We start from the raw sequence: 23,923 nt of genomic DNA, 5'->3' as shown, positions 1-23,923 counted from the left end.
AGTCCTCTCATCCACACCCGGGTACCATCCGCACATTAGACCGCATGAAAAGCGCATCAACATATACAGTGATGCGGATTCCATGCGGTCTAATGCAAGTCAATGGCGCCAAAAAAGCAGCGTTTCCGCAAAATTAATTGACATGCTGCGGATTTTTGAGCGCAGCGTTTACGCTGCGGAAAAATCCGCATCATGGGCACAGCACATGCGGATTTCAATTGGGGAACATTGCTGCCCTTCTACCATGCGTTTTTCATGCGTTTCCGTGGCGTTTACGCAACTGCAAAAACGCCGCGGAAATGCATGAAAAACGCATCGTGTGAACTCAGCCTAACAGTTCATGTATTGAAGGCCTTTATTGTGGGGGAAATAGGGCAGGTGATGTTTACAGTTCTTGTAATGAAGGCCTTTATTGAAGGGGAAAATGGAGCTGGTGGTGGTTACAATTCACATATTGAAGGCTTTTATTGTGAGGGGACATAGAGCAGATGGTGGTTACAGTTAATATAATGAAGGCCTTTATTGTGAGAGGACATAGGGCAGGTAGTGGGTATAGTTCATGTAATGAAGGGCTTATTGTGGGGAAATGGGGTAGATGGTGGTTACAGTTCATGTAATGAAGTCCTTTATTGTGGGGGAAATGGGGCACTTGGTGGTTATATTTCATATAATGAAGGCCTTTATTGTGGGGGGGGGAATGGGGCAGGTGATGGTTACAGTTCATATAATGAAGGCCTTTATTGCGGTGGAAAATGGAGCAGGTGGTGGTTACAATTCATATAATGAAGGCCTTGATTGTGGGGAAATGGGGCAGGTGGTGGCTATAGTTCATATAATGGAGGCCTTTATTGTGGGGGGGGAATGGGGCGGGTGATGGTTACAGTTCATATAATGAAGGCCTTTATTGCGGAGGAAAATGGGGCAGGTGGTGGTTACAGTTCATGTTATTAGGACCTTTATTGTGGGGAGAAATGGAGCTGGTGGTGTTTACAGTTCATATAATGAAGACCTTTATTGTGGGGGGAAATGAGGCAGGTGGTGGTTACAGTTCATGTATTGAAGGCTTTTATTGTGAGGGGACATAGGGCAGATGGTGGTTACAGTTCATGTAATGAAGGCCTTTATTGTGGGGGAAATGGAGCAGGTGGTGGTTATATTTCATATACTGAAGGCCTTTATTGTGGGGTAAATGGGGCAGGTGGTGGTTATATTTCATATAATGAAGGCCTTTATTGTGGGGGGGGGTGGGGCAGGTGGTGGTTACAGTTCATGTAATGAAGGCCTTTATTGTGGGGGAAATGGAGCAGGTGGTGGTTATATTTCATATAATGAAGGCCTTTATTGTGGGGTAAATGGAGCAGGTGGTGGTTATATTTCATATAATGAAGGCCTTTATTGTGGGGTAAATGGGGCAGGTGGTGGTTATATTTCATATAATGAAGGCCTTTATTGTGGGGGGGGGGGATGGGGCAGGTGGTGGTTACAGTTCATGTAATAAGGGCCTGTATTCCTGCGGAAAAATGGGGCAGATGTTAATTGCAGTTCATGTAGTATGGGCCTGCATACTGGGGGGAAATGGGGCAGGAGGTGACTGTAGTTTGTGTGGTGACAAGCAGAGCTTATACTGACAGGACACCACATGTAGAAGTATTTCAGTATTTTGTTAAACTGATTAAATAAATATTCAAGCAAGAAAAACTGCATAAAAAATGTATAGAAATGTACTAGAACTATTCAAAAATATAGTAAAAATAAACATTCAAAGCCTAAAATAAACCTCTTCCCCTTTGTTCCAAAAATATACAAACAGTTAAAAGCTAACGTGACATCTATAACAGGGCTGACGAATAAAATATCACATTATTTATCCTTCATTTTGGACACCATTAAAACATTTATTATTGGGCACCTTAATTTGAAAGAAAAGTGGAATAAGAAATGTTAAAAAAGTGGTAGGTAAACGGTATAAATGAAAACTACAGCTTACCCCACAATGAACAAGCCCTCACACATCTCTGCAGAAAAATAAAAAAGTTATCGCCTTCAAATTGTTGAGCCATAAAACAATGTGTCAATTTGCTTTCTAAAAAAACTATCCCAAAATATTTCCAACTTGCTGTTTCTTTCATTCTAGTAAAAAAATTTACATACATCAATGCAAATATTACCCAAAGCATATATACTAATGACAAGGATTAACATATGTATGTTACACTGTAATGAGATGGTGGGTAGCAAAGTACCTATTCCAGGCATAATTACATTGATTCAGAAGGAAAATAAACCAAAAACTGGGAAGGGGGAGGAAAGGAGGGGAGAAGAGAACATGTCTGAAACAGGTACATCTCTTACATATTGATCACCCAACATGGGTGTGTAACCTTAAACTCTCTTTAAGAGTTGTGCAGGACCCACGGAAACCAGAGTAGACCACCAACACCCAGAAGCGTCTCTACGCAGATTTTCAAGAATATTTTTATATAGGCGCTTCTCCTAATAGTAGTTGCTCTTGATACCACACTGTTGATTGAAAAATAGTTCTGTCATCCTGAATACGTTGTGGAAGCAGGGAGATGAAACTTTCCCAAGTTTAAAAAAGGACTGCACCCTTCCCTCTTTATACAAGGAGGCTTCAGCCCACTCCATCTCAAGCAGAAACGACAGTTTGTCTAGAAAGATCATGAAGAGAGGAGCTTGGTGGTGGATCCATACCTGCAGAATGACTTTAATACCGGCTGCCGCCACCAAATGTAGTAGTTTACGGGCCCCTGGAGAGCATGTATATTTATCTGCCTTTAAATATCCAATGATGGCCCATAGAGGCTCATCAGGAACAAAGTTTGTTAGATGCGTGGTAGTGAACTGTCACATTCTGACTCAAAAGGGTCGAATGACCGGGCATGTCCACAGGCAATGGAACAAATTGGCTTCGGGGGAGTGGGCCTTAAAACACATGGAGGTTGTGTGATGCCCCATTCTATGACTTTTTTGCAGAGGTAAATAGTATCTATGACAGATTTTCAATCTCATTTCTAGAAAACAAGCTGAAGGGTAGAACTTGTGTGCTTGATCTAGAGCTTTCAGAATGGTGCTGCTGAACATGGTGGGGTCCTCAATCTGCCATTTTGTTAGCGGAAATTGGGATTGCTCATAATCCAGGGCAACATGGATGAATTTGTAATTGGTGGCTATTTGGCCAGGCAAAAAATTAGATTTAGTGAACCATCTAAGCAGGCACGGTCTCCACTCCTGCTCAGGAAGATGTGCTAGTATCTTTCTTACGTAGCTCTTACTTTGTAGATATTGGAAAGAAGGGAATCTGACGGTAGGGTGTGTAGACTGCATCTCCTCTGTTGAGTACACAAGACGTTCCTCCAAGTGGACTAGGTGTTTAATAGATGTTATACCTTGAGAGTGCCACCGTTAAAAGACAGGGTGGGAATGTCTATGTTGAAAATGAGGGTTATCAACGAGTGGGAGAAGGAGAGATGCCTGGGGAGAGAGCCGAAATTGTTGCCATATTTTCTGCCATGCCTTCCATGTAGACACCAGGAGTGGGTTTACTCTTACCTCACCCAGCAATTCAGTATAAGGGAGGTGTAAGAGAGCGGGAAGAGCCAGCCCCGGTGCGAGACAGCACTCCAGGCCGTACTGGGCGTAGCAGGATGTCCCTCCCAGCCAGTCCACCACCACCTGGATTAGGGATGCTAGGTTATAGTGTCTAATATCAGGGAAGTGTACCCCCATTTCCCTTCAGCTGTTGGAGTAATTTAAAGGCTATACATGGCTTTTTTCCCTGCCAGATAAATGAATGGTATAAATAGTTGATCCTTTTCTCCTGTTTAGGAGCTAAATAGATTGGGAGAGTATGAAAATGATAGAGAAGATGCGGAAATTCTGTAATTTTAATTAAATTGGCTCTACATAGTTATGACAGATTAAAATCCTTCCTTTTAGCCAAGGTGGATTCTAAGTTATTGAGATATAATACTTATGTCCTTTATCTTTCCATAGATACATGGTGGATGCTGCAGATCAAGACAAAATTGAGGCCTCAAAAAATGAGCTCCATAATTTACTGGATAAGGCTCAACTGCAAGGTATTCCGGTAAGTTTCCGGTCTTAAGTTAGCCAAGGCTTCCTTCACGCAAACTTTCTGTTAGGGTTTGTGTTTATTCTCCTGCCATTTTTCTCTCTGTTTTTTCATGTGTTTTTTAAATGGGCAGATTTAATAGTCTAGTCTGACACAGACAGTGAAAAGTTAGACCAGACAGTCTAAAACTGACCCTTGCTGTATGATACATTTTGTGCATCTTTGGAAACATTCTAACTTTACACAACCTATTGGTTGTCTTACTTTTTTCGTGCCTAGGTTTAGACACAATTTAGAACATATTGTCACATGTTAAAGAGGTTGTCCATTACTGAACAACGCCTATGAATGGCCCCAAAATGCTATGTAAAATTGAAAAAGTGTATAATTTCCTCCTGAACCAGTATTACTTTTCCACTCTGAGTCTTGTGTCCCCCGCCAGTCTCGTGACATAAACAGTGCCATGTAACTGCTGCAGCCATTATTTTATGTTGCATTTTACATAAGGGATTGTCTAGTAGTGGACAACCCTTTTAAGCCATGCCCTTTTACTCTAAGCAATTGTCAATTGAGGCAAAGAAAGTGCTTAAAACACATAGTAAATCATCCTTATTTAGGTACAGTTGAAGCCAGAAGTTTACATACACTATATACAGTTATATGAAAAAGTTTGGGCACCCCTATTAATCTTAAGCTTAATGTTTTATAAAAATTGGTGTTTTTGCAACAGCTATTTCAGTTTGATATATGTAATAACTGTTGGACACAGTAATGTTTCTGCCTAGAAATGAGGTTTATTGTACTAACAGAAAATGTGCAATCTGCATTCAAACAAAATTTGACAGGTGCATAAGTATGGGCACCCTTATCATTTTCTTGTTTTAAATACTCCTACCTACTTTTTACTGACTTACTAAAGCACTTTTTTGGTTTTGTAACCTCATTGAGCTTTGAACTTCATAGCCAGGTGTATGCAATCATGAGAAAAGCTACTTCAAGTGGCCACTTGCAAGTTGTTCTCCTGTTTGAATCTCCTCTGAAGAGTGGCATCATGGGCTCCTCAAAAAAACTGTCAAATGATCTGAAAGCAAAGATTCAACATAGTTGTTCAGGGGAAGGATACAAAAAGCTGTCTCAGAGATTTAACCTGTCAGTTTCCACTGTGAGGAACATAGTAAGGAAATGGAAGAACACAGGGACAGTTCTTGTTAAGGCCAGAAGTGGCAGGCCAAGAAAAACATCAGAAAGGCAGAGAAGAAGAATGGTGAGATCAGTCAAGGACCATCCTCAGACCACCTCCAGAGAGCTGCAGCATCAACTTGCTGCAGATGGTGTCACTGTGCATCGGTCAACTATACAACGCACTTTGCACAAGGAGAAGCTGTATGGGAGAGTGATGCGAAAGAAGCCGTTTCTGCAAGCACGCCACAAACAGAGTCGGCTGAGGTATGCAAAAGCACATTTGAAGAAGCCAATTTCTTTTTGGAAGAAGGTCCTGTGGACTGATGAAACCAAGATTGAGTTGTTTGGTCATACAAAAAGGCGTTATGCATGGCGGCAAAAAAACACAGCATTCCAAGAAAAACACTTGCTACCCACAGTAAAATTTGGTGGAGGTTCCATCATGCTTTGGGGCTGTGTGGCCAATGCCGGCACCGGGAATCTTGTTAAAGTTGAGGGATGCATGGATTCCACTCAGTATCAGCAGATTCTTGACAATAATGTTCAAGAATCAGTGATAAAGTTGAAGTTATTCAGGGGATGGATCTTTGAGCAAGACAATGATCCAAAACACCGCTCCAAATCTACTCAGGCATTCATGCACAGGAACAATTACAATGTTCTGGAATGGCCATCCCAGTCCCCAGACCTGAATATCATTGAACATCTGTGGGATCATTTGAAGAGGGCTGTCCATGCTCGGCGACCATCAAACTTAACTGAACTGGAATTGTTTTATAAAGAGGAATGGTCAAAAATACCTTCATCCAGGATCCAGGAACTCATTAAAAGCTACAGGAAGCGACTAGAGGCTGTTATTTTTGCAAAAGGAGGATCTACTAAATATTAATGTCACTTTTCTGGTGAGGTGCCCATACTTATGCACCTGTCAAATTTTGTTTGAATGCAGATTGCACATTTTCTGTTAGTACAATGAACCTCATTTCAAGGCAGAAACATTACTGTGTCCAACAGTTATTACATATATCAAACTGAAATAGCTGTTGCAAAAACACCAATTTTTATAAAACATTAAGCTTAAGATTAATAGGGGTGCCCAAACTTTTTCATATAACTGTAAAAAGACACATATACGACATGAAATCAGAATAAACCTTTCCCGTTTTAGGTCAATTAAGATTACCATCATTTTTAATATTTGCGAAATGCCAGAATAATGAGAGAGAGAATGTTTTAAGGCTTTTTTATTACTTTCTGCAAAGTCAAAAGTCTACATACATTTCATTAATATTTGGTACCATTGCCCTTAAACTGAATGACTTGGGTCAAACTTTTGGGATATCCTTCCAGAAGCTTCTCACAATAGTTGGTCAGAATTTGGGCCCATTCCCCTGACAAAACTGGTGTAACTGATCCAGGTATGTAGGTCGCCTTGCTCGCACCTGCCTTTTAAGCTTTGCCCTTAAATTTTCGATAGCATTGAGATCAGGGCTTTGTGATGGCCCTCCAAAACATTGACTTTGTTATCCTTAAGCCACTTTGTTACCATTTTAGTAGTATGTTTTGGGTCATTGTCCATTTGAAAGCTTTATCTTCCTGGCTGATGTCTTGAGATGTTGCTTCAGTATTGCCACATAATCTTCTTTTCTCGTGATGCCATCTATTTTGTGAAGTGCATCTGTCCCTCCTGCAGCAAAACAACCCTACAACATGATGCTGCCACCCCCGTGTTTCACTGCTGGGATGGTGTTCTTAGGCTTCCAAGCTTCTCCCCTTTTCCTCCAAACGTAACGATGGTCTTTATGCCCAAAAAGTTCAATTTTAGTTTCATCCGACCACAGGACATGTCTCCAAAAATTAAGTTCTTTGATCCTGTGTGCATTTGCAAACATTGATCTGGTTTTTTTATGTTTCTTTTGGAGTAATGGCATCTTCCTGGCAGAGTGGCCTTTCATCCATGTTGATACAGTACTCATTTCACTGTGGATATTGACACAATCTTACCAGCTTCCGCCATCAACTTCACAAGGTCTTTTGCTTTTGTCCTTGGGTTGATATTCACATGTTGGACCAAATCAAGTTCATCTCTAGGACACAGAACCCATCTCCTTCCTGAGCGGCATGATGACTGGACATTCCCATCTTGTTTGTACTTGCGTATAATTGTTTGTATAGATGAACGAGGCACCTTCAGGTATCTTGAAATTGTACCCAGGGATGAGCCAGACTTGTACAAGTCCACAATTCTCTTCCTGATATCTTGGCTGATTTCTTTAAACTTTCCCATGATATGCTGCACAAAGAAGCAATGTGTTTCAGGTGTGCATTTAAATACATCCACAAGTGTGTCTCTAATTAACTCAGATGTTGCCCAAAAAACTATCAGAAGCTTCCAAACACATGACATCATCATATCGGCAGTCCAGAATTGTTTAAAGGCATTGTAATCTTAGTGTATGTAAACTTTTGACTTTGCAGTAAGTAATAACAATACTTTAAAACATTATCTCGCTCTAATTATTCTGGCATTTGGCAAATATTAAAAATTAAAAAACATGCATATGTGTCTTTTTATATAGTGTATGTAAACTTCTGGTTTCAACTGTACCTAAACTAGGGTAATGTATGGTAATACAGCGTTAAATATGCCCCAGGTTTAAAAGAAAACTACATCAGTTTGGATGTTGATCAAAGCTGATTGGCCTTGCTAGAAGACCAGTAGCCATGACTAATCTTCTTTATACCCAATTGACTGTAAGAAACAACACCAGTGTATATTCTCTCATCCAAGAGAATCTAGACAATTATGATAATCACATTCTAATCAGAATGTGATCATAGTGTGATTCAAGTTTCTTGATTGTGGAAAAGATGTGAAAAAAAAATGTTTCCAACTTCTCTATTTTGTCAGTCTGTAAAAATTGCAAAGCACTCTGATGTCATCAGAGTGCAGTCCGATGTTTTCCACTGACTCATTGACTTGCATGGCCGAGTGTGATCAGAATATCGGTTGCAAATTGTGCATGCTGCAATTTTTATAGAATAACATTGGTCCGAGTACGATACGTTGTTTTGTTGGATCGAAAATACGGTCGTCTGTCCAAGCCTTTAGGCTGCGTTGACATGTGTGTTTTTAATGTAAGAACCGACTTGAGTTCTACTGACCTGAACCCAACAATATTATATAAGTCTATGAGGCTGTTGAGTTTGGATCTGGAGACTATTGGCTGGTGTAGAAATCACGGTCGATACACGGATCGCAGTCTTCTCTGGGGCTTATACTTCAACCCCTCCCTTCCAGACGCTGCCAATCAGCCTCAGACGTGACCGAGCTGTGATTGTCAGCATCTGATAGGGAAGGCACCCACCCCTAGAGAAGACTCTGAAGAAACACCCACATGCACTGCAGGTAGAAATGTCACATATTGTGCTCCAAAAGCAACAGTTATGATTATCTCTGCAATGGAGTGATGCAGCACAAAAAGGAAAAGAGCGGCAGAATCAGACGAGCTCATGAAATTTTAAAAGTTGTATGGCTCGACATTTTTTGAGCAAGTGATGGGTCATCTTTAGATGCATAGTAAACTTATAAATGAATAATAAAAGTAATTTGCAAATGATTATTACCTATATCCCATTGCTATTCTAGAAATCTGACTCCATGATTTATTCGATTTCATTAAATTCTCTGCAGAGTCTCAACATTAATGACACTATGAGAAGTTGTATTAATTAACCATATGGCAACACATCAGCAGCAATTTCTCACGTGGACAGTTATGTATCTGCACCGCAGCTGTGTGAGCGGAGATCCGGCAAGCTGCCATACAGGCAGGGATGTGTGCAGCCATTTATCTATCCGCCTGAAGATATCTACCTGGCCGTAGGCTTACACTTCAATGGCCACATATTGGTAGTGATAGCGGAGCTCGGGGACCTGTATACAGAATTACACAAAGATTACAAAGGACAGATCAAAACCAAAATAGTTGTCAGAATTAAAGAGGTCTTCCCATGAACAAAAGTTCATTTTAATCAGGGCTGTGGAGTCGGTAAGCCAAACCTCCGACTCCTCAATTTCCATGCCACCGACTCCACGACTCCCTCACACATTGCTCATGTTTAAGTGATAAATTTACTGTAGCACAGATTCATCTCAGCTAAAAGTCCTTAGATCAGGAATAGGACAGACATTTATAGGACATTTCATAACTTTCCCAAGTTCTTATGAAAAAATATTCCATACAAACTGCATTGAACTACTGTACCCAATTTATTATATATTTTAGGAGTTGGAGTCGGTGCATTTTATACCAACTTTGACTCCACCAAAATGGACACCGACTCCACAACTCTGACTCCACAGCCCTGATTTTAATCAATAGATCTTGGAATAATTAGTTCCACAATTGGATGTATTTAAATAAAATGTTCCTGTGCTGAGATAATCTTATAAATGTGCCCCTGCTGTGTACTGTGTAATGGCTGTGTCTGACCGTACAGGAACATGGTTTGATCATACCACATCTCATGGGCAGGGGAGGAAGCAAAAGAATATACAGACATTACAGCAGGTGTGCAGCTGATTCTTTTTTTTAAGTAAAACTTTGTTTAAGACAGGCAGTGACATGATTTACCTCACAGAAATAATCAGCTGTGATCCCCTGCTGTAATGTCTGTATACTCTTTTGCTTCCTCCCCTGCCCAGGAGCTGTGGTATGATCAGACCATGTTCAGTACATGGTCAGACACAGCCATTACTTAGGGGAACATTTATAAGATTATCTCAGCACATTTTATTTAAATAAATAAATCAATTTTCGTTCGTGGGAAAACACCTTTCAGTATTGTGTCACGGGTTTACCGCGACAGAGAGGAGCCAGAAAACCGCAGCGTCTGATTCCTCCCACTCCTGCATTCATTAGAAGCCTTTCTCCTTCATATTAAATGGTGCAAGTTTATTTTAGCAGTGCAGAGGTTAATCTGCTCAGTTGTGAGCTCCTGGAAGCTCACCTTCATTTAGGCTTTCAGCTGTCCAGTGTTAGCCACTCCCCGCTCCTATATATACTGGGCTTTGGCAGGCTATCATTGCCAGAGATAGCTTATGCTGCATGGTTCTAGGAGTGTGGTGGAGAGTGGTTATTTGAGAAGGTGTTTGGTGGATTTCAGCTTAGACTGTTGTGTTGTTTAGGTTGCGTGTTAATCCTATTCTTCTCCTATTTTGGTTTGTTTCCCATCCTCCACTTCCCGGTGTTAACATGTTGTTTGTGTGCATTTATTTGAATGTTGGTATTTTCCTTTAGCCCTGTTTATATTACCTTGTTAGTCTGGTTTGTGCACTACCATACACTACTATTGCTCTCTTCCCTGGGGGAAGAGGGAACAGACTGAGGGCGGATTGAGGAGGTCAGACAAGGTATGTGGCCCCTGGCGTCTTCACCTTCAGAAGTAATCCGGGGAACAGGGCCAGCTAGGGTGCCCCTAGCATTAGGGACAGGGTAGGGGCCCCGGGATACCCGACAACAGACATGTGACATATTGTACTATTAGTTTACCTTCTCCATTCAGATTTTTTTTTCTCTGCGGTAGAAGGCAGAATGTGCCCAATTTTGGACTGAGGGGTGTCTGGAATTTCCCAAGATTTGGGTAATAGCAGGAATATGATAGAATAAAAAATTAACCATTGCCACGCAGATCCAACACACTTGTCCAGTGGCCCCCAACAGCCTTTCTCCATATGATTTCTATTAAAAGTGATTGTTGACCTCTCTGTGGCATTTCTTACAATTCACAGAGGGATGACCTTTTCTAGACAAAATCTTAATGCTTTGATTTAGTTTACAATTAGCCAGTATCAGAGCCCACTCGGCCATCTAGACACATGAGTATTGTTCCTAATGTATGCTGTTTCCATGCTTAATAAATCTCCGAGAACAATTCAGTGTAAAACCGGGGTCAGATGAGCGTATGAAAAATTGTCTGATTTTCATCAAAAAAACTTAATGATCTCATGGATGTCTAATTGAAGCCTAAAATCCGTAAATAGCGTATGTTAATGAATTCATACTGCAAAACAAATTTCAACACCGGAGATTAGCTAGTTAAACCCGTCTGAAAATGCCCTCACCTTGTGACCAACAGAAAGTAAACTGGAGAATATTTGGCCAAAATAAGCAAGAAATCTATGGGTGCGCAAAAAATAATGGATCCCAATGGATCAACCGTATAGCATCTGATATTTACACACACATTGCCATTATTAGCCTAGGACACTGTACTTGGTCATGTACATCTAAACCTGTTCATGCATAAATACAGATGCTAGACGGACGTAAAATAGGGTCACACAGATATCACATGGATGACAATATGGATGAGTACCCATTATAATCTATAGTGATGTCCGTGTTTTTTGCAGTTTTTATGTTGCAGATTTTCTGCAGTATTTCTGCACCTATTAGGTTACTTGCATTTTGTTACGTGCGCTTCTATCGCATTTTTGACGCTGTAATTTTGGTCGCTTTTTGTTATTTCATATTTTAAATAAAACTGATTTTTTTTTTTGTTCACAGCAAAAATACACGGCATCAAAAACTCATTGTGGGAACTTAACCGTAATGTCAGACGTTTGAAACTCATTTTGGGTTGTGTTTTAGGAAAACCTTTGAGTTAGGCCATGTTTACTTGTACAAAAATGCAGGTTTTTTTCGTCAGCTGCTTTTTTTCTTAAGGTGTCCTCACCTAAATACGCAATACCAATCTGCTCTGATTATTGCCTTTTTGCTACATTTTTCATGCCATTTACCCTTTTTGGTGCAGATTTGATGGAATGGGTATTTTTATGTTTTAATGCTGGAATGCTGCACTTAAAGCAGCACTCCTCCTCCCATCAAAGTTTTTATCCTTTTAATATATAGCAGTCAGCATATTACAGTTAGGTCCATATATATTTGGACAGAGACAACATTTTTCTAATTTTGGTTCTAGACATTACCACAATGAATTTTAAACAAAACAATTCAGATGCAGTTGAAGTTCAGACTTTCAGCTTTCATTTGAGGGTATCCACAGTAAAATTGGATGAAGGGTTTAGGAGTTTCAGCTCCTTAACATGTGCCACCCTGTTTTTAAAGGGCCAAAAGTAATTGGATAGATTAAATAATTGTAAATAAAATGTTCATTTCTAGTACTTGGTTGAAAACCCTTTGTTGGCAATGACTGCCTGAAGTCTTGAACTCATGGACATCACCAGACGCTGTGTTTCCTCCTTTTTGATGCTCTGCCAGGCCTTCATTGCGGTGGTTTTCAGTTGCTGTTTGTTTGTGGGCCTTTCTGTCTGAAGTTTAGTCATTAACAAGTGAAATGCATGCTCAATTGGGTTGAGATCAGGTGACTGACTTGGCCATTCAAGAATATTCCGCTACTTTGCTTTAATAAACTCCTGGGTTGTTTTGGCTTTATGTTTTGGGTCATTGTCCATCTGTAGTATGAAACGATGGCTGCATATGACTGGATCTGAGCACACAGTATGGCTCTGAATACATCAGAATTCACTCGGCTGCTTCTGTCCTGTGTCACATCATCAATAAACACTAGTGACCCAGTGCCACTGGCAGCCATGCATGCCCAAGCCATCACACTGCCTCCACCGTGTTTTACAGATGATGTGGTAAGCTTTGGATCATGAGCTGTACCACGCCTTCGCCATACTTTTCTCTTTCCATCATTCTGGTAGAGGTTGATCTTGGTTTCATCTGTCCAAAGAATGTTCTTCCAGAACTGTGCTGGCTTTTTTAGATGTTTTTTAGCAAAGTCCAGTCTAGCCTTTTTATTCTTGATGCTTATGAGTGGCTTGCACCGTGCAGTGAACCCTCTGTATTTACTTTCATGCAGTCTTCTCTTTATGGTAGATTTGGATATTGATACGCCTGCCTCCTGGAGAGTGTTGTTCACTTGGTTGGCTGTTGTGAAGGGGTTTCTCTTCACCATGGAGATTATTCTGCGATCATCCACCACTGTTGTCTTCCGTGGGCGCCCAGGTCTTTTTGCATTGATGAGTTCACCAGTGCTTTCTTTCTTTCTCAGGATGTACCAAACTGTAGATTTTGCCACTCCTAATATTGTAGCAATTTCTCGGATGGGTTTTTTCTGTTTTTGCAGCTTAAGGATGGCTTGTTTCACCTGCATATGGAGAGCTCCTTTGACCGCATGTTTACTTCACAGCAAAACCTTCCAAATGCAAGCACCACACCTCAAATCAACTCCAGGTCTTTTATCTGCTTAATTGAGAATGACATAACGAAGGGATTGCTCACACCTGTCCATGAAATAGCCTTGGAGTCAATTGTCCAATTACTTTTGGTCCCTTTAAAAACAGGGTGGCACATGTTAAGGAGCTGAAACTCCTAAACCCTTCATCCAATTTTAATGTGGATACCCTCAAATGAAAGCTGAAAGTCTGAACTTCATCTGCATCTGAATTGTTTTGTTTAAAATTCATTGTGGTAATGTCTAGAACCAAAATTTGAAAAATGTTGTCTCTGTCCAAATATATATGGACCTAACTGTATACAGCACTGTGTACGTACAATTACTCATTTTGCCTTTCTATACAGCTAATTCTTCTCTTTTCTCTGCTCTATGTAGAAACAAGTAGTCTCTTTTCCCTGCATTTATCATTCCCCTCTTCAACTCCTGTCCCAGCTTCTCCCTCACCCCACCCCTCTGCCAGGCACTTTTGCAGGGACTTATGACTCATACAGCGAAAATGGACCTCCTGTTTCTACATAGAGCTTAGAAGGATTCAGCTAGTCAGTTTTTAATCACGCAATGTCACAGACCTAATGGAAAAGAGAGAAATTAGTTGGGTAGAAAGGCAAAATTAGCAATTGTAAGTACACAGTGCCATATAATATGATGACTGCAGTGTATTAAGGGGATAAAAACTTTGATGGGAGGAGGAGTGCTTCTTTAACGCAACTGTGATTTTACTTGCATTTTTACTGTGGGCATGAGTTTTCATGAAATCACAGCCACTTTGCTTGAACTGGTAAACAGCAGGTTTTCTTCTGAAAGAAATACAGCAGAAAAAGACGCAGGGTTTACGCTACATGGGAACAAGGCCTTAAAGGGATTTTCTGTTTTGTTTTGTATTTTTTTGTCATTTGGTGGAGCAATTGTGTAAAACCAAATAGTGTAATTTCAAGCCGTTTTATTTGCTTCTGTTTCAGGTCCTTGTTCTTGGAAACAAGAGAGACATTGCTGGTGCTCTTGATGAGAAAGAGTTAATTGAAAGAATGTGAGTATATGGTATACTACTATATTAAAATAAACGTTAATGTCATGGAAAGCTCACAATTCTCCCACTAGCACCGTGATCCATAAGGGCAGACACGCTGCTGAAGTTCCTGCACCATTTTCCTGGTGGAAACTCTGCATTGCACCAATTCAATGGCCGAGCAGATTTTAAGGGTATGTGCAGGGAATGTGGCCCCGAGGCTGCGGAAAAGCCGCCTCCGGCTTCCGCTGATTATGCAAATGAGCGGCGGGCATTTTTTTTTTTTTCTCACAGGTGAGCTTTCCTCATAGAGATTAGGTCTATGGGGAAAGCTCGCATGCGGACCCGGAGGAGGAAATTGACATGCTGTGGTCTGGATAGACGCGCCACATGTCAGTTTCCGCGGGTGAGCCGCAGACGCATAGTGGACATGAGATTTGTATAAATCCCATCCACTATGCTGTAACATCTGACCGCTGGGGATTGCACGCAGACCACTTGTGCTGCGTCCAATCCGCAGTGAACACTGATCGTGTGCACATACCCTTAATCCACAGCTTGTCAATTTTTGCATTTTTTATTGGCTATGTAACTACTGAGCCTGTTTCTGAGTACTGAAATATTGCCCAATATATATAGCAGAACCATGGTATCTATGCTGTACAGAACTTTACAGATCTCATGTGCTTTAATTCATAGGAGGCCTTAACGTTGCTTGCCCTGATCATTTTCCATTCCTGGTGCTGCTGTGTAGGTCGTCTTAGTGATTTGTGTCCATTTATGACCAGCCTTTCTCCCCTCTCTATGTTTTATATAGTATGCTTTTTCTCCGTTGTCCTTCACATCCTTTCTTCTCCCTTGGTTGAACTTGATGAACACGTTTAACCATAATAATAATGTAACCACACAGAAAAGGTTCTACCTCACAGGCCTAGTTGTACTCTATTCATTCAGTTCTCTTTTCTCTTTAGGAACCTATCGGCAATCCAGGATCGGGAGATCTGCTGCTACTCCATTTCCTGCAAAGAAAAGGATAACATTGGTAGGTAACAAAGAGAAAAAGTGGCGTATGTATGGCTACAATAGGGGAAAACAAGTTTGATCTTGGAGAAAGCATGGCTGTGGACCAAGTGGAGCACCTAACTATGACGGTCATCTTTATTGCTTGGGTTTTGTGGCAGATGAAAAATGGCAATAGAGTTTCACTCCTCATCTAATACGGTTTCCACAAAATAGTATATACCATATTAGGAAAGTATTGCAAGTCCTATTGTACTCTCTATGGGGGACTTTCCTTATTATAAAATAATCTAACCACACAAAATAACTCTTATAATGACCATATTAGTTACGTTCTGTATATACACTGCTCAAAAAAAATAAAGGGAACACTCAAATAACACATCCTAGATCTGAATGAATGAAATATTCTCATTGAATACTTTGTTCTGTACAAAGTTGAATGTGCTGACAACAAAATCACACAAAAATCACCAATGGAAATCAAATTTATTAACCAATGGAGGCCTGGATTTGGAGTCACCCCCAAAATAAAGTGGAAAAACACACTACAGGCTGATCCAACTTTGATGTAATGTCCTTAAAACAAGTCAAAATGAGGCTCAGTATTGTGTGTGGCCTCCACGTGCCTGTATGACCACCCTACAACATCCTGGGCATGCTCCTGATGAGGTTGCGGATGGTCTCCTGTGGGATCTCCTCCCAGACCTGGACTAAAGCATCCGCCAACGGGCGGGCCAGTCCATGGCTTCAATGCCTTCATCTTGCAGGAACTGATGACACACTCCAGCCACATGAGATCTGGCATTGTCCTGCATTAGGAGGAACCCAGGGCCAACCGCACCAGCATATGGTCTCACAAGGGGTCTGAGGATCTCACCTCGGTACCTAATGGTATTCAGGCTACCTCTGGCAAGCACATGGAGGGCTGTGTGGCCCTCCAAAGAAATGCCACCCCACACCATTACTGACCCACTGCCAAACTGGTCATGCTGAAGGATGTTGCAGGCAACAGATCGCTCTCCACGGCGTCTCCAGACTCTGTCACATGTGCTTAGTGTGAACCTGCTTTCATCTGTGAAGAGCACAGGGCGCCAGTGGCGACTTTGCCAATCCTGGTGTTCTGTGGCAAATGCCAAGCGTCCTGCACGGTGTTGGGCTGTGAGCACAACCCCCATCTGTGGACGTTGGGCCCTCATGCCACCCTCATGGAGTCGGTTTCTAACCGTTTGTGCAGACACATGCACATTTGTGGCCTGCTGGAGGTCATTTTGCAGGGCTCTGGCAGTGCTCCTCCTGTTCCTCCTTGCACAAAGGCGGAGGTAGCGGTCCTGCTGCTGGGTTGTTGCCCTCCTACGGCCCCCTCCACGTCTCCTGGTGTACTGGCCTGTCTTCTGTTAGCGCCTCCAGACTCTGGACACTACGCTGACAGACACAGCAAACCTTCTTGCCACAGCTTGCATTGATGTGCCATCCTGGATGAGCTGCACTACCTGAGCAACTTCTGTGGGTTGTAGAGTCCGTCTCATGCTACTACGCATGTGAAAGCACAACCAACATTCAAAAGTGACCAAAACATCAGCCAGAAAGTATTGGTACTGAGATGTGGTCTGTGGTCCCCACCTGTAGAACCACTCCTTTATTGAGGGTGTCTTGATAATTGCCAATAATTTCCATCTATTGTCTATTCCATTTGCACAACAGCATGTGAAATTGATTGTCAATCAGTGTTGCTTCCTAAGTGGACAGTTTGATTTCACAGAAGTTTGATTTACTTGGAGTTATATTCTGTTGTTTAAGTGTTCCCTTTATTTTTTTGAGCAGTGTATTAATAAACATATAGGTCATCACATACAGAATATATTGGTGCACATAATTCCATGCAGCCAAATACGTACTTTGGGGTTTCAGTTCTCTGGTAGCCACTTGGATACACACCGGCACAGGGTTTTTATATCAAAACAGCATATAATTTATTGTCCATTATGAATTTTACAGCTTCAAAACAAAAACAGATTTTCTCCAGTACAAGTTAATAATATAAACAGTCCTTTCTTCAGGCTCAATGAAACAAAGTTAATGTAGCAGCCTCATCAGTCTCGCTATTCAAGGCACTATCAGCTCAAGCAGTTTAAATGTCTGCACCAAGCAAGCACACCTCTGTTCAGCTCCAGCCCAAACTTCACTCTGCTAAGCTAACCCAGCTACTTGGGTTTTCAACCAAGCTTTTATGTAAGGACAGAAGGGGATTTAGTCTTTTAACTATTCTGATTAAATTCCAGGCATGCCAGTGTGCTATTAAGTGTTCTCCCATAGCACCAAGGGAAGTGAGGATGAGAATGTCTGGTCCAGTTCAGAATCTGTATAGTATGAGGTGTCTTGAGCCCTGTAGCTAATTATTTGGAGTATTGATGCTCAGGGTGCATAAATCTGGATAGTTAAGACCCCCATGCAGTCTAGTTATTTCTCCATGTAAAAGATCTACAGTGGGTACGGAAAGTATTCAGACTTCTTTAAATTTTTCACTCTTTGTTTCATTGCAGCCATTTGGTAAATTCTAAAAAGTTCATTTTTTTTTTTCTCATTAAAGTCCACTCTGCACCCCATCTTAACTAAAAAAAAACAGAAATGTAGAAATTTTTTCAAATTTATTAAAAAAGAAAAACTGAACTATAACATGGTCATAAGTATTCAGACCCTTTGCGCAGTATTGAGTAGAAGCACCCTTTTGAGCTAGTACAGCAATGAGTCTTCTTGGGAATGATGCAACAAGTTTTTCACACCTGGATTTGGGGATCCTCTGCTATTCTTCCTTGCAGATCCTCTCCAGTTCCGTCAGGTTGGATGGTGAACGTTAGTGGACAGCCATTTTCAGGTCTCTCCAGAGATGCTCAATTGGGTTTAGGTCAGGGCTCTGGCTGGGCCAGTCAAGAATGGTCACAGAGTTGTTCCGAAGCCACTCCTTTGTTATTTTAGCTGTGTCCTTAGGGTTATTGTCTTGTTGGAGGGTGAACCTTCGGCCAAGTCTGAGGTCCAGAGCACTCTGGAAGAGGTTCCATCCAGGATATCTCTGTCCTTGGCCGCATTTATGTTTCCTTCAATTGCAACCAGTCGTCCTATCCCTGCAGCTGAAAAACACTTCTATAGCATGATGCTGCCACCACCATGTTTCACGGTTGGGATTGTATTGGGCAGGTGATGAGCCATGCCCGGTCTTCTCCACACATACCGCTTAGAATTATCACCAAAAAGTTCTATCTTCATCTCATCAGACCAGAGAATCTTATTTCTCATAGTCTGGAAGTCCTTCGTGTGTTTTTGAGTAAACTCTATGTGGGCTTTCATATGTCTTGCACTGAGGAGAGGCTTCCGTCGTGCCACTCTGCCATAAGGCCACGACTGGTGGAGGGCCGCAGTGATAGTTGACTTTGTGGAACTTTCTTCCATCTCCCTACTGCATCTCTGGAGCTCAGTCACAGTGATCTTGGGGTTCTTCTTTACCTCTCTCACCAAGGCTCTTCTCCCACGATTGCTCAGTTTGGCTGGACGGCCAGGTCTAGGAAGACTTCTGGTGGTCCCAAACTTCTTCCATTTAAGGATTATAGAGGCCAGTGTGCTCTTAGTAACCTTGAGTACTGCAGAAATTCTTTTGTAACCTTGACCAGATCTGTGCCTTGCCACAATTCTGTCTCTGAGCTCCTTGGGCAGTTCCTTTGAGCTCATGATTCTCATTTGGTCTGACATGCACTGTGAGCTGTGAGGTCTTATATAGACAGGTGTGTGCCTTTCCAAATCAAGTCCTTTCAGTTTAATTAAACACAGCTGGACTCCAATGAAGGAGTAGAACCATCTCAAGGAGGATCACAAGGAAATGGACAGCATGTGACTTAAATATGAGTGTCTGAGCAAAGGGTCTGAATACTTATGACCACGTGATATTTCAGTTTTTCTTTTTTAATAAATTTGCAAAAATTTCTACATTTCTGTTTTTTTAAGTCAAGATGGGGTGCAGAGTGTACTTTAATGAGAAAAAAATGAACTTTTTAGAATTTACCAAATGGCTGCAATGAAACAAAGAGTGAAAACTGTAAAGGGGTCTGAATACTTTATATAGGAAATTGATCCTATTTTGTTCATCTTTTCTGCTGACATGAAAACTGATTTTATAAAGCTGGTGTATAGCTGGCATATAACAAGTAACATAATATATTGGTAAATTATAATAGCTTTATTGATTCTTTTCTTTATCACCTCCCACACTCCTAAGACATATTAATAGGGAAATTAGATTGTGAGCCCCAATGGGGACAGTGGAATATGATGGCGCTATGTGAACCAATAAAATAAGTAAATATTATGCACATGGATGATTACACGTTTTGTAATATCTTGTATGATTCTTTCAGACATCACTCTACAGTGGCTTATTCAGCACTCCAAGTCCCGGAGGAGCTGAGAACACCAAATTCCTGGCTACCACTTTTAAATATCCTGGAGAATGTGTTCCTTCTAGGACTTACCACAAATACCGAGAAAAAGGAAAGGCGTCCAAGTCCTCATTTCTCTCTTTTTCCTCCTTATCTTTTTGGGTATTCTCTCTCTCTTCTTCTCATTTCCTTACGTCTCGATTTTAATGGTATTTTTACACTCTCCTCACTTCCATTGTAAGATATTGTCCACCTCCTAGCTCATTCAGCCATCTCTATGATAGCCCTTTCTTGTTGTTGGAGTGTGTGTATATATCTATTCCCGTGTACATGTATATAATTTCATTTTCTCTGTTTTTATTTAAACGTATGAATTTAGTTATCTGCTGGTTGACTGATAACGTATCAACATTAATTTATAAAGACCACCTTGTCAATATATATATGTATGTATGAAATATCATATAGTTGTACGCAGACTGGTATGTCTAAACTAATGGTTCACAACAGAAACTATACCTAAAGAAAAAAAGAACAGGCCATTTTCTAGACTATTTATACGAACCTGCTACAGAAGACAAAGTATATGGGCAATAATGGCCTGTGCTCAGCGCGACCCACTGTCACCACCTGAAGAGGTAACCGCCATCTTAATGAGCAGAACAGAAAGGTGGATAAAACCGGTTGAATTATTTTTATTTTCCGTGTGAATTTATTTTATAAGATGACTCGGTATGACATTTCAAAAGGTTTTGGATGATTTTAATCCAGTTCACCGCCTGTTAGAAGGAAATGCATCTTTAATGAAGTACTTGTCTCACGTAGAAATACAGAAAAGCTGCATTCTATATGTATGAGTATGTAACGTGCGGCTCATGTCTAAGACTACAGCAAATGTTTGTTAATAGCTATCCAGAACAGTTTGCCATATCCTGGTCAGTGCCGACATTGGCACTGTTATACAGTCTACTAATTACAAAGACTTTTTTTTTGTTTCTTGAGGTCTGTTTCTTGTGTATATTTTTTTTTGCTGTCTAATAAATTAATAACTTTGTCAACATTGAAACTTTTTCTGATTTACTGTATTATTCAAGTTCCCCCATACACATTAGATTAATGTTCGCCAAACCCAGAGATATCGACGGTCTAATGTATATGGGAGCTCCAGACAATTGACTGTCTGGGGTATTAAGGATTTGCCATGTTAAAACTCGGACCTCTGATCCTTTTGTTCTCCCAAAAATAAGCCACCACCAGAGATGTCTGGTAGCAGCATTCTCATAGATAACACCAGACTGCTCGGTCAAATGAGCGCTCCTGGTTATAGTAGAGTCGGCTAAGACTGGCCACGGGTCTCACAACCTGAACTTGACAGCCTCATAGGCATATATGAGGCTGTTGAGTTCAGGTCAGGTGACCTACAGCCAGTTCGTGCATCGCGGTCCAAACACAGACCCTGATACATGTAAGTCTGAATTCAACCAAAGATGTAGTCTGAGCCTTTTGGCTTAAAATACACTGCAACTGCTGAGAGTGAGTATGGTTGAAATGTTTCAAATATTTTTTTGTACATTTTATTTCTAGAAATTTGTCAAATTTATTTTAAAAACGAATTCTGTAAAAATACAATAATAATAAAGGCACAAAAAAAACTAAAGAAATTAGCTGAAAAAATACTGTGACCATTTGTCCCTTCACTGCCTTTTTTCATTTAACCTTTGTACCTCCCCCAATTGGAACTGCCAATCTTTCATATGGGCGTTTGCTTTTTTCCCCCTCTACAACAGCTTGCTTTTTTTCCCCCTCTACAACAGCTGTGTTTTGATTGGCCAACATCATTGAAGAGAAAAAGCAACATAGTTGTGTGGTATACCCCAGGTTCGTTGATGGGACAACTTACATACAGTGGAGAAAATAAGTATTGATACACTGCCGATTTTTAAAGTTTTCCCACCTACAAAGAATGGAGAGGTCTGTAATTTTTATCGTAGGTACACTTCACTGTGAGAGACAGAATCTAAAAATAAAAACCAGAAAATCACATTGAATGATTTTTACATAATTCATTTGCATTTTTTTGCATGAAATACGTATTTGATTCAATAGAAAAACAGAACTTAATATTTGGTACAGAAACCTTTGTTTGCAATTACAGAGGTCATATTTTTCCTGTAGTTCTTGACCAAGTTTGCAAACACTGCAGCAGGAATTTTGGTCCACTCCTCCATACAGATCTCCAGATCTTTCAGGTTTCGGGGCTGTAACTGGGCAGCATTGAGTTTCAGCTCCCTCCAAAGATTTTCTATTGGGTTCAGGTCTGGAGACTGGCTAGGCCACTCCAGGACCTTGAAATGCTTCTTACGAAACCACTCCTTAGTTGCCCTGGCTGTGTGTTTTGGATCATTGTCATGCTGGAAGACCCAGCCATGACCCATCTTCAATGCTCTTACTGAGGGAAGGAGGTTTTTGGGCAAAATCTCACTATACTTGACCCCTTCCCATCCTCCCTTCAATACGGTGCAATCGTCTTGTCCCCTTTGCAGAAAAGCACCTTAAAAGTATGATGTTTTCCCCGCCATGCTTCACGGTTGGAACGGTGTTCTCGGGATTGTTCTCATCCTTCTTCCTCCAAACACGGTGAGTGGAGTTGATACCAAAAAGTTCTATTTTGGTCTCATCTGGCCACATGACCTTCTCCTATGCCTCCTCTGGATCATCCAGATGGTCATTAGCAAACTTGAAATGGGCCTGGACATGTGCTGGCGTGAACAGGGGGACCTTGTGTGCCCTGCAGGATTTTAGTCAATGACGGCATAGTGTGTTACGGTAATGTTTGAGGCTGTGGTCCCAGCTCTCTTCAGATCATTGACCAGGTCCTCCCGTGTAGTTCTGGGATGATTCCTGACCTTTCTCAGAATCATCCTTACCCCACGAGGCAAGACCTTGCATGGAGCCCCAGACTGAAGAAGATTGACAGTCATCTTGTGTTTCTTCCATTTTCCAATAATTCTGCCAACAGTTGTTGCCTTCTCACGAAGCTGCTTGCCTATTGTCCTGTAGCCCATCCCAGCCTTGTGCAGGTGTACAATATTGTCCCTGGTGTCCTTAGACAGCTCTTTGGTCTTGGCCATGGTGGAGAGGTTGGAGTGTGATTGATTGTGTGTACAGGTGTCTTTTATACAGGTAACGAGTTCAACCAGGTGCAATTAATACAGGTAATGAGTGCAGAGTAAAAGGGCTTCTTAGAGAAAAACTAACAGGTCTGTGAGAACCAGAATTCTTGCTGGTTGGTAGGTGATCAAATGCTTATTTCATGCAATAAAATACAATTTAAGTGAAGTATACCTACCATACAAATTACAGATCTTTCCATTATTTGTAGGTGGGAAAACTTGCAAAATCGGCAGTGTATCAAATACTTATTTTCCCCACTGTATTTATTACATTGTAATGAAAAACTGTTCCATACCCAGTGGAACAGTACCAATTAGAGTACACACTCAGTTTAAATTGAAAAAAATCCAGTGCAAGGTCCTCTTTAACTACTTCCAGACCTACTATAAACTTTGAAAGTCCAGGCTGTCCCCATTATAATTTGCAGTGATATTCTAAAATGTCATTGCATAGTATAGCAGCTGCAGGAGCAGTAAGTCAGCTGTCAGACACAGCCTGACTACATATAGAGAAGTCGGAGTCGGAGAGGGTTTATTACTATTTCTGTCTTCCCGATCGCTGTATACACAGCACACAAAAAATCGCTGTGTATATAACAATAGGAAGCGCTCACAGTTCTTCCTCCTCCAGACCCAGTGATCATGTGATCACTGTGTGTAGAGAGGGAGTTGGAGCTGCTGGGTCTTAGTAGAACCTGTCGGCTCTGCCATGCAGACAAAAGGCTGAATTTGCCCTGTAACTAACACATTT

At 41.1% G+C, this 23,923-nt stretch overlaps 1 protein-coding gene across 1 annotated transcript in view; it reads left to right on the top strand.

Moving 5' to 3' along the window:
• The window catches only part of ARL8A (ARF like GTPase 8A), a 37,924-nt gene extending 16,867 nt beyond the window's left edge, over nucleotides 1-21,057 (top strand). Inside the window, exons 4-7 of the mRNA XM_073666848.1 lie at nucleotides 4,015-4,108; nucleotides 14,506-14,573; nucleotides 15,524-15,594; nucleotides 19,979-21,057. Of these exons, the coding sequence (XP_073522949.1) occupies nucleotides 4,015-4,108; nucleotides 14,506-14,573; nucleotides 15,524-15,594; nucleotides 19,979-20,028 (283 nt within the window). The 3' untranslated portion in view covers nucleotides 20,029-21,057. The remainder of the gene's footprint in view (nucleotides 1-4,014; nucleotides 4,109-14,505; nucleotides 14,574-15,523; nucleotides 15,595-19,978) is intronic.
• The last annotated feature ends 2,866 nt before the right edge of the window (nucleotides 21,058-23,923 follow it).

This window comes from Phyllobates terribilis, unplaced genomic scaffold, assembly GCF_046119375.1.
Source record: "Phyllobates terribilis strain yellow unplaced genomic scaffold, ASM4611937v1 Scaffold_2__4_contigs__length_985480577, whole genome shotgun sequence".
NCBI lineage: Eukaryota > Metazoa > Chordata > Amphibia > Anura > Dendrobatidae > Phyllobates > Phyllobates terribilis.
The sequence above is the reverse complement of the archived record's forward strand: the minus strand, read 5'-3'. Positions and strand labels throughout refer to the sequence as shown.